Here is an 11,530-nt window from a genome sequence, read left to right as displayed (position 1 = left end):
ATGGGCATGATTTATGGTTCAGATCATATGATTTCTTATGGGAAATGATGCAAGGAACATTTTTCCTGAAGCACGCAAAGTGATTGAAAATAAGGAAAAAGTTATAAAGGTTTTATTGACAATTTGGGAGATTTTCTGATAAAATTGCACACCCTTTCCCAAAAACCACAATGTTTTTGATATTCAGATCATTATTTCGATGAATTCTTTTTTGAGAAATGTTTCTGGACCCATTGAGTATATAAATCACTACAGAAAAGTGTAATTGGTTGGGTTTAAGCTCAACTGTATGTCACATTTATGAATTTTGGATTTCACCGAATCAACATATTTTTGTGTGTTTTGGTTATAAAGTGTACCGTTGACATTAAATTTTCACTTTTTTTGTGAGTACATGGTCCACATGACATGTTTAGTATCTAATTGAGACATGCAGTGTAAATACAATCACAGGATTTCTATTTCTATGCCTTTTGTTAATTTGTATTTCCATTTAGGCTACACAGAAAAAAATATGTAAATTTACACAGCACGTAATTGCTGTTTCTTATGTAAACTCACTCAATGTAATGTTGAAATATGATGTAATGAGCAAAAAGTAATGGAAATTACTCCGATGTAAATCTAAATCTAATGTAAATCATGAATCTAATGGAAACGTTGAGCATGGAAACTCAAATCTGATGAATTTCTACCCGTGTTCGGCTTCCTGTAAATTCCTATTTAATGTAAATCCTATATCCAATGTATTTCTGCCAAACGTTGACTTCAAAACTACCCGAACTAAAAATAGTTATGTTTGGTTCTCTTTCTATCGCTCTCATACTTCGCTGGCTCACTGCCTGTGCCTCGACCTGAACAAGTTGATGCTTTAGCCGCTCGATTATAAAATGCGAAGATGGCTCAGTCGGCAGCGGGTAGCAGCAGTAACACCGAACATCCTACCCGTCGTCTGTTCGATTCCAGTCCAGCGTTATTCCACTTGGCCGTCGACGAGAAAGCGTCCCCTACCTGTGAAACAACTTTTTAGAATCAGAATTTCCTTTTGCTGCCCGTTTCAATAATTTTAAAATAGAACATAGGCCACACCCTTTTCCTACTGCAATCCAAGTCGAGCTTCTCATTCACATTGGCCAATCAGAATTAGTTGATTTGAAATAATGTAAATTCCAAAACTAATGTAAATTCCGAAACTAATGTAAATTTTCAAAACTAATGTAAATTTCCAATGAATCTAATGTAAATTTCCAATGGATCTAATGGAAATATACATCATTTATCATGATACCTTTAAGTACATGATAAATAATGTAAATTTACAGAAATATTTTTTTCTGTGTATATTATTTGTATTGAAACTACAGAGTTGAACTTGCAATTATTGGTAATAACATAAATATTGCGTAAAAATCATTAAAAAGTTTATATGTATGTAAATCTATTAATTTAATCTCAAATAATTGAGCTTAACATACTAAACAAGTCTGGCATCCAAATTTGAAACAACGAACAATACAACAATTAAATTGTTTTGCTAAAAAACACACAAATAATTGATCACAGTGGCAGTGCGTGGCCGAATGGTTACGCTGTCCGCTTTGTAAGCGGATGATTCTAGGTTCGATTCCCATCTGCTCCAACCTTCCATCGGATGAGGAAGTAAAACGTCGGTCCCGGCCTTGGTTGTTGTTAGGCCGTTAAGTTATTCCAGGTGTAGGAGTCGTCTCCATGCCATAAGTACAAACAACACACCAAACCAAGCCTACTCCGGTGGAATCACTGGCGGCGGTTGGACCCGCAATCCAAAGGTCGTCTGTTCAAACACTGGGGTAGAAGGTTCCTTGGAGTAGAAAGAGGTTTGGGTGCTCTCCCCATTCAAGCCTTCGGACTCCTAGGTTCGAGCAGAAACTTGCAATAGAGATCACAAAAGACCTGGGGTCGTTAATGTGGATGGTTCGATTTGATTTTGATTTACAATATTATCACCTGACCTCAATATAAGTACGAGATCTCTTGTGAGGTTTAATAAGACTAATACAAATGTGAAAATCTAATGGAAACGGTACATTTTATAACAAAAACAAACAAAAATATGTTGATTCGGTTGAAATCCAAAATTCATAAAAGTGGCTTACAGTTGAGCATAAACCCAACCAATTACACTTTTCTGTAGTGATTTATATACTCAATGGGCTCAGAAACATTTTTCAAAAAAGAATTAATCAAAATAATGATCTGAATATCAAAAACATTGCGGTTTTTGGGAAAGGGGGTGTGCAATTTTATCAGAAAATCTCCCAAATTTCCAACAAAACCTTTATAACTTTTTTTCCCTTATTTTCAATCACTTTGCGTGCTTCAGGAAAAATGTTCCTTGCATCATTTCCCATAAGAAATCATATGATCTGAACCATAAATCATGCCCATGTAGACTTATAACAATACTAAATTGAAATAGACGAAATTTCGCCCCATAGGAAAAAAGTTCAAAAACTTCAAATGAGGATAACTTTGATTTTTCCCGACCAAAGATTTTCGTTCGCCCCGCAAATGAACGGGGATGTTCCACACTTTAATATGTATATGACAGATTTCTTGCTATTTCTCAAAAAATACTACCCCCCCTGAAAAAGACGCCGTGCCAGCATCATTGAAACACGACCGCTTATTAGACGACCGCTTAAATGGGCATAATTCCCCTACCTACATCAAAAAGGAATCACTTGCTTGCTTGCTTCTTGTAGCCAGAATATTGGCGAAAGCAACGCAGTAGGCTGTTATTTTTTCATTTTCTTCTGTTGTTTATCCTAATCTGGTTGTTTGAAACCACTAGTTTTTCAACCTTAAATTTGAATAACTTTGGATGTTCGAAATTTCTCCCAAAACATTTCATTTCCCTATATAGGTCCCTAGTACGGATCGGTAAATGTCCTCCTCACTGAACATCTCTGAGGGCACCGGCCACTCCAGGTTGTGGCCAATACTGTCCAAATGGCCATTAACTTGTTGCGTTGCATACCACTTCCCAAACACGGACGGGAACTTCAAGTGCCTAAGTAGTATGCGACAAGGTAATGTGGCAGTTTCCATTGGAGAAAGTTCTCTGTCAAAAAAAAACCAGCTGCTTTCAGCTTTTAAAACTCCTAACTCCAAATCAAATCAACGGATTTGGCGATAACAAAAATCGCTTGAAAACGTCCTCAATTGAGCCCTCACGACTAGACTTATGTGTGCGGTGTTCCCGTAAATTACGAATGCTTTAATTTCAGGATTCTTTCAGCTTCTTCGGAAAAATATCCGATTGGAAGAATAGTGGTCAAAATCCGTGCAATTTACTATATCGTTTCCTTGTTTCTTCTGCATACTTTGCGAACGCATCCACATTAATTCCGGCTTTGCTATTGATTAGTTTCAAAATCACGGCAAATCTCTCTAGGAGCACTAAATCAAGGCCGGTTATGTGGGGTACGGCCTCCCGATTGTAGGAAAATTTCCTTTCGGTGTTCTCCGAGTTAGAGGGGATGAAAGCCCAAACTCAAAGAGATTTTCGCCGAATGAGTGACTCCACAGGCAAGTTTAGCAAGTATAGCTTGATCGCTAGCAAATGAAGCAGCTTGAGATTTGGATTCTCTCAAATCATTTGCTACCTTTCCATCCACAATAGTCAAACTACTGATTTTTTTCAGTTGGTTCCAGCATACTGATTTTTTTTTTTTTTTGATACATTATGCAAATGACAGTCTTACCTGACACTTCCCGGGACTCAGGTGCTCATCGATCGCGATACTCTTCAAACTCTCCGAGCACGGCACCAACTTCGAACAGTCCAGCCTATTCTCGATCTGCTTCCCACTGGACCTCCACTGGTACAAAATGCACCCGGGCGCCACGTACGAGTACACAAAATCGTCGGAAGCCTCCAGCAACGCCACCGTCAACCCCCGCGTCGGAATCGGCGTCTGGAAGTGCGTCAAATGGTGCTGTCCGGACACGTGCGAGTTCTTCAGCGAAAACACGTTCATCGCTCCGTCCGTTTCGCCACACCACAGCTCGCACTCCGTCTCGTTCCGCCACAGGGGGCACACGCTGAACAGCTGCTCGCCGGAACCCAGCTCGGACAGGACGAAGCTCCCTTCGGCGGAGACCGACGTGCTCGGCGTGAGCGTTGAGTCCAGCAGGAAGAGTCGTCCGTTTTCGAGACCTGCGGCCACTCGCGAGAATCGCTTCAGGTAGACTAGAGCTACGACCGGGCAGGGTTGGGCCGGTTCCAGGGCGTACGAGAACTGATGACTGCAGTCGGACGCGTTGAACGCGTAGATGTTTCCATCAGCGTCTCCAATCCACACGTTCTTCTCCACGATGCAAGCCGTCGTAAGTTTGATCTGCTTGACCGAGTGCGGCGTCGTCGGCTGCGAGTGGTAACCACTTCCGCTGGCGGTCTTGACCGGAGTCCCAATCGCCGGACACAGAATCCGGTGGTACTGCTGCCAGCCCTTGTTCGACCCGAGCAGAATGTCAACGCGCGAGTTCGAGCACGGGAACCACAGCTCGTACCCGGAAATCACCGTCTCGTCCTCCCCGCTTGCAATCTGGCACGAAATTCCGTCCATCGCGTTCCCGATGTGGTTCAGCGAGATCACGTCAATCAGGTGGGTAAACTCGGGCGCGCTCGCAATCGACACAATCTGACTAGCCGAAGGGCGAACCTTGGGCTGTTGATCCCAGCACAGCACCATCAAATCCAAACAGTACGACGGAAACTGCGTCTCACGTTGCGTCAGCACCGGACGGCCCCCCTCCAGGATGCACTCCTTCACGGCTTCGTGACCCTCGAACGGTTGCCGCAACGCAATCAACTCGTACAGGAACATCCCGAACGAGAAGCAGTCCACCTTCTCGGTGTACTCTTCCTCGCCGTTGTGGCGCATTATCTCCGGCGCCATGAAGCCCTCGGTGCCGCCAAAGCCCTTGGAACCGGACGGCAGCGTGATGCGGCTGATGCCGTAGTCGGCGACCTTGATGTGGACCGAGTTGGCGGGGTGGTCGTCGCTGGAATGAGAAGATTTGAGGAAATGTTATTTTAAAATACTAATTCATAAAATTATTCAAATTCATAAATTTTTTACAATTCTCAAAGTTTCTAAAATTCTTAAAGTTCTTAAAATTCTTAAAATTCTTAAAGTTTCAAAAATTCTTAAATTACTAAAATTCTTAAAATTCTTAAAAATTCTTAAAATTTTTAAAAAATTTAAAATTCCTAAAATTCTTGAAAATTCTTAAAATTCTTAAAATTCTTAAATTTTTTAAAATTTTAATAATTCTTAAAATTTTTAAAATTCTAAAAAATTTTAAAATTTATAAAATTCTCAAAAAAAATAAAATTTATAAAATTCTTAAAATTATAAAATTTCATTAAATTCTTAAAATTCTTAAGATTCTTAAAATTCTCAAGATTCTTAAAATTCTTAACATTTTTAAAATTCTTAAAATTCTTGAAATTCTAAAAAAAATTAAAATTCTAAAAATTCTTAAAATTCTTAAAATTCTTAAATTCTTAAAATTCTTAAAATTCTTAAAATTCTTAAAATTTTTAAAATCCTTAAATTTTTAAAATTCTAAAAATACTTAAAATTCTTCAAATTCCAAAACTTTAATAATTTGAAATTTAAAATTAATATTTCTAGGATTTTCAATTTCATTAAAATTTTCAAAATTCTCAAACTTGTTGAAATTTTCAAAAGATTTCCAAAATTCCTGAAATTCTCATTATTTTTTAATCTTCAAAATTTTCAATATTTTAGAAATTTGGAAATTTTCAAAATGATTATAATTTTCAAAATTATCGAAATTCCCGAAATATTAAAATTTTCAACATTCTTGAAATTCTCAAGATTCCCAAAATTCTCGAAATTCATAAAATTCTAGAGAAAAATCAATATTTTCGATATTTTTAAAACCCTCAAAATTTTAAAAATTCTCAAAACTTTAGAAATTCTCAAAATTCTGGACTTTCTTGAAATTATTGAGATTCCCAAAATTCCTGACATTCTAGAAATTTTGCAAAAAATTAAGTGTTAAATATACGAAATTTTGCAAAAATTAAAATGTTAAATGTACGACATTTTGGAAATTTTCGTGTTTCCCAACATTCCTGAAATACTTGAAACTCTCAAAATTCTAGGAATTTCCGATAATCCTAAAATTTCTAAGTTTCAAAATTCCTTAAGTTTCAAATTTCTTTAAATTCTCAAAATTCTTTAAATTCTAGAGAATCCCGAAATTCTTTAAATTTGCGAAACCCTCGAAGTTGTAAAAAATCGCGACATTCTTGAAATTCTCGAGATTCCTCAAAATTCTCAAAACTCTCAAAATTCTAGAAAAATTCAAATTTTTCAAAATTCCCGAAATTCTCAAAATTCTAGAAATTATCGAAATTCTCGAAGTTCTCAAGATTCCTCAAATTCTCAAAATTCTTGAAATTCTAAAATTTTTCAACATTCTTAAAATTCTCGAGAATCCTAAAAATCCTTAAATTCTCAAAATTCTTTAAATTCTCGAGAATCCCGAAAATCTTTCAATTCTCGAAATTCTCAAAATTCTAAAAATAGGGGAAATTCTCGTATGTTTGGCAGGTTAAGCACTCGCTTCTAACTCCATCCAATTTGCTGATTTTCACTATCTAAACAACTAATTTTGCAAAACTTTTGATAGAAACTTGCTTGCTCACTTCTTATTGAGCTATTTATCACTCGATTTCAGTTGAAAACGCTTTTAATTAGCTTTAATTGTATGTCAAAGTTCTAACCTGCCAACATTAGAGGCACGCTGGAATTAGATGCTGTTCCCCTATTCAAGATTTTCGAAATACTCCAAATTCTCGTCATTCTTGAGATTCCCAAAATTCAAGAAATTGTCAACATTCTAGAAGTTCAAGAAATTCTAAAAATTTCAGAAACTTTCAAAATTTTAAATTTTTTTAATTTCTTTTTTTAAATTCTCGAATATCTCTTAATTCTGGACATTCTTGAAATTCCAGAGAATCCCAAAATTCTTTCAAATCGCAAAATTCTCGAAATTCTCAAAATTCTGGTCATTCTTGGAATTATCAAGATTCCTAAAATTCTCAAAATTTTCCACATTTTTTTTTTAATTTTCGAGATTTCCAAAATTCTTAAAAGTCTCAAAATTCTAGAATTCTTTTTGAAAATTCGCAATATCCTCAAAATTTTCGAAATTCTCAAAATTCCCAAAATTATCAAAATTCTTAAAAATCTCAAAATTTTCGAAATTCTCATTTTTTTGTAATTTTTGAAATTCCCAAAATTCTAGAAATCGACAATTTTCAAAATGTTCCAAATTTTTAAATTTTCTAGAATTATTAAAATTTCCGAGATTCTTGAAATAAAAACAAATCTCAAAAAATTGCGATACGAATTCAAATTTTGAAATTTTTGAGATTTCCAAAATTCCAGAAACTCTCAAAATTTTCGAGAATCCCGAGATTTTTTAAATTCTTTAAATCCTCGATATTCTCAAAATTGTAAAAATTTTCAAAAATATAAAAATTCTGGAAATTCTTAAAATTTACGAGATTCCCAAAATTCCTGCAATTCCAAAATTTCTAGGAGTTCTAGAAATTCTAGAAATTTTCGATATTTTTTAAATCCTCGAAAAGCTTCAAATTCTCCAAATTCCCGAAATTGTAAACGTTCTCAAATTCCTCAAAATTCTTGAATTTTTCGAAATTCCCGAAATTTTTCGTAATTTTTGGAATTCTCGAAATTCTCGATGTTCTCAAAATTCTAAAAATTCTTAATGTTCTTCAATTCAATTTCAATTCAATTCTGTTTATTTCTTTAGTTATCGTTTAACAATAGTTTTTATAGGTGCAGTACAGAGTTTTGGGGGATCCTTTCAGCTGTGACTAATACATTTATCTCAATGGATGGAAATAAAGTTTGTTGAAAAACGAAACGGAAAACAGGAAAACACTCGCAAAAAACCTGTTGCTATTGCTGGGTCTTAATGTTCTTAAATTCTAAAATTTTCAAATTAGAAATTTCTAAATTCTAAAAATCTACTCACGCATGCGGCTCCGGGAACTCCCACACCAGTATGTTCTCCGCCTTCAGATCCCGGTAGATGACCCTCCGCCGGTGCAGGTACTCCATGGCCTTGGCCGCCTGCAGCACCAGCGACTGGAAGCAGTACGGCCCAATGCGGGCTCCACTCCGCCTAAAGTGCCGCAAGACCGCGTCCAGCGCACCCTTCGGAGCCAAGTCCAGCACCAGCGCCAACGGCTGCGTACAAACTCCGATCAGCGGAACGATGTTCGGATGTCGCAGCGTTAGCAGGACGGCCAGCTCTTGGCGGGCGGTGCAGTACGCCTTGCACGAGTGCTGCAGCGGGTCACGTTCCCACTTGCCGAGGGCAGCTTTGTACGCTATGATGGCACTTTGACGGGCCCGAGGTCCCGGCGCAACCGGTTGGAGCATCTTCATTGCTACGGGGATGACCGCTTTGGAGCCGCGCGTCTTGCAGGTCGCTTTGAACACAAAGCCGAAGGCGCCGCGACCCAGGAGGGGACCCCGGTTGACGTTCTCCGACTTGATAAGGTAGCTCTCCGAGAGGTCCATGAAGTTCTGCGGGGGAGAAATTTGGTTAGTATCTAGGAAATCTACCTCTGAAGATCGTCTCAACTCACCACATCCGGCGTAATCCGGCTCAGCTCGATCTCCCCGTGGATGGGACACGCCACCGACTTCTTGTCGTACGCCGCCAGAATACACTCCTCGACCATCCACGAGTAGCTTGGCGGTCCTGGCATGTCTCCGGCGTTGACCAGTGGATGACCCTCGATCGAGGTCGCTCGCGAGCTGTCCGCCGACTCCTGTCCCACGCCAGAATCGCAGTCCGACCAGCCAACCGAGTCCTGGGACTTACGGGTCGGAACCAAGTCGTTCAGAATCCCGGGGAGTTCGTTGAGTCCGCTGGGTTCCCCAAGTTCCGCTCGGCGATCTACGCTTAATCGTTTATGAAGCGTAGGTCGTTGACCCGGCCCATACGCCGAGGTTGGTTTCACCTGGGACGGGAAGTTTGGCACGTGACGATCTTCGCAATCCCGTAAACACTTTGGACACGGAACCAGACGGGTCACCAAGAAGCGACCTTCGGAAGTGTGCACAAACCTGGTTCCCAGCGTCGGATACCAATCCTCAAGCAGCAGATCGATGTGATCCACGCTCAACGCCAACAGCTGCGTAACGCACTGAACGTTCGCCTCGATCTCCACCGAAGTCAACTCCGCCCCAACTTCGTCCAACTTCCTCACCTTGAGCGCGTTCAACAGGAAGTAAATCTCCAAGATCGACGACGACGTCAAATCAATGTCACACCAAATTCCGTCCTGCTTCAGCTTGAACCGATTCATCGGGTTCCGATACGGCGAAGCCGGACAGGTCACGGAAATTTCCCGCATCTTGAACACCAACGTCGACCCGTAGTACAGCGCCAGCCCCGTCTGCCAAACCGCCCAGTGCGACGACAGGTTCAGCATCTGCGCAATGTCCGGATCCGCCGCGGCTTGCTTCTCCAGCGGGTACAAACTTCGAATCGCTTCCACAACTTGATCATCCGCCAGGACTCGCGTAATCAACCGGGACCAGAAGCCGGACGGGAAGTATGACATTAGCAGCAGACGGGATATGGTTTGCTCCGACCGGGGCAGCGTTTGGATGTCGCAAGCGTTGTTTAGCGTTGGCGTTTGGGGCTCGGAGGGCACCACGGGTTCGTACGAGGTCGTGCTCGGGTTGCGGCGGGTGGCGCGCATGACCCAGCCCTTGGAGCGGGTTGCGATCTGTGAAATGAAACCGTCAATATTGGAATTTTAGAATTTTAAAATTTCGACCAGGAAATTAAATAATGTTAGGGGATTACAAATTTCAAGCTGTTAGGATTTTAAAATATATCAATTAAAATAAATTTTAGAAATACTGCTCTTTTCTTTGAACTAGAAAAAATGGCTGCTGTGATCCGCAGTATCAAAACGTCAAAAACTACGAGAGAAAAGTGCGGGCAAAATCCAAGTTACAGTGCAAGGATCAATAAGAATTTTAAAATATTGTGCGTTTTTAAGAGTTTAGAGAATTTTTAAAATCTTGAAAATTTGGAAAATTTTGTAAATTTTGATGTTTTTTTTTTAATTTTGAGGATTTTGAAAATTTTGTCACTTTGAAAATTATTCATAGAATTTTGAAAGTGATGAGAAATTTAAGAATTTTGCGAATATAAAATTTTGAAAAAAATGTTGAGAATTTGGATTATTTTAAAAATTGCAATTTTGAAACGTTTAAAAATTTTTTAGAATTTTGAAAATTTAGAAATTTTTTTGTAGTGGGTTTAAAGAATTAAAAAAAATGACTTAGAAGATTTTGAAAATTTTGAAAACTTTGAATGCTTGAAGATTTTTGAGTGTTTGAATTTATTTTTTTATGTTTATTAGAAAAATAGAATTTTGATAATTTTGAAGATTTTAAAAATTTTGAGAATTTTAAAAATTTTGAAGATTTTGAAAATTTTGAGAATTTTAAAAAAATTGAGAACTTTAAAAGTAAAAAAAAATTAAATCTAGAATATTTTGAAAATTTCAAAAATAAATTGAGAATTTTAAGAACTTTGAGATTTTTGAAAATTTTGAGAGTTTTGAGATTTAAGTACAAAAATTTGTTTTTTTTTTTAATTTCGAAAATTTGTAAAATTTTGAAAATTACGAAAACTGAAGTTTTGAAAATTTTGAGAAACTTGAAAATTTAAATATCTTTGTGAAATTTGAAAAAAAAAACAGAATTTTAGATTTTTAAAATTTTAAAATTTTGAAAAAGTTGTAGAATTTGGATAATTTAAAAAATTAGGACAATTTCAAAATTTAAAAATTTAAAGCATTTTGAAAATTTGAAACTTTGGAAGTACGGATATTTTTTTTTATTTGAAGAATTCTGAGAACTTTGCAAATATTGAGAATTTTGAGAATTATCAAAATTTGATAATTTTAAGAATTTAGAAAATTTGATGAATTTGGAGAATTTTGAAAATTTTGGCAGTATTGACAATTTTAAGAAAACTTAAATTTAGAAAATTTTGAAAATCTGTAGAAAGCGGGGAAAATTTGGAAAAATTATATAATTTAGAGAATTTTAAAAATTTAGACAATTTCGAAAATTTGAAAACTGAAGTTTTGAAAATTTTGAGAAACTTGAAAATTTAAACATCTTTGTGAAATTTGAAAAAAAAATCAGAATTTTAGATTTTTTAAATTTTGAAAAAGTTGTAGAATTTGGATAATTTAAAAAATTAGGACAATTTCGAAATTTAAAAATTTAAAGCATTTTGAAAATTTGAAACTTTGGAAGTACCGAAATTTGTAAGATTTTAATAATTTTAGGAATTCGGATATTTTTTTTTATTTGCAAATATTGAGAATTTTGAGAATTATCAAAATTTGATAATTTTAAGAATTTAGAAAATTTGATGA

At 37.0% G+C, this 11,530-nt stretch overlaps 1 protein-coding gene across 5 annotated transcripts in view; it reads right to left on the bottom strand.

Annotated features, from left to right (window-relative positions):
• The window catches only part of LOC6045236 (leucine-rich repeat serine/threonine-protein kinase 1), a 61,487-nt gene that overhangs the window by 1,662 nt on the left and 48,295 nt on the right, over window positions 1–11,530 (bottom strand). For all 5 annotated transcript variants that reach the window (XM_038248890.1, XM_038248891.1, XM_038248888.1 and 2 more), the window contains 3 exons: window positions 8,705–9,856; window positions 8,086–8,642; window positions 3,747–5,049 (listed from right to left, as the gene is read on the bottom strand). In XM_038248890.1, coding sequence (XP_038104818.1) covers window positions 3,747–5,049; window positions 8,086–8,642; window positions 8,705–9,856 — 3,012 coding nt within the window. The remainder of the gene's footprint in view (window positions 1–3,746; window positions 5,050–8,085; window positions 8,643–8,704; window positions 9,857–11,530) is intronic.

This window comes from Culex quinquefasciatus, chromosome 1, assembly GCF_015732765.1.
Source record: "Culex quinquefasciatus strain JHB chromosome 1, VPISU_Cqui_1.0_pri_paternal, whole genome shotgun sequence".
In the NCBI taxonomy this organism is placed as follows: Eukaryota; Metazoa; Arthropoda; class Insecta; order Diptera; family Culicidae; genus Culex; species Culex quinquefasciatus.
The sequence above is the reverse complement of the archived record's forward strand: the minus strand, read 5'-3'. Positions and strand labels throughout refer to the sequence as shown.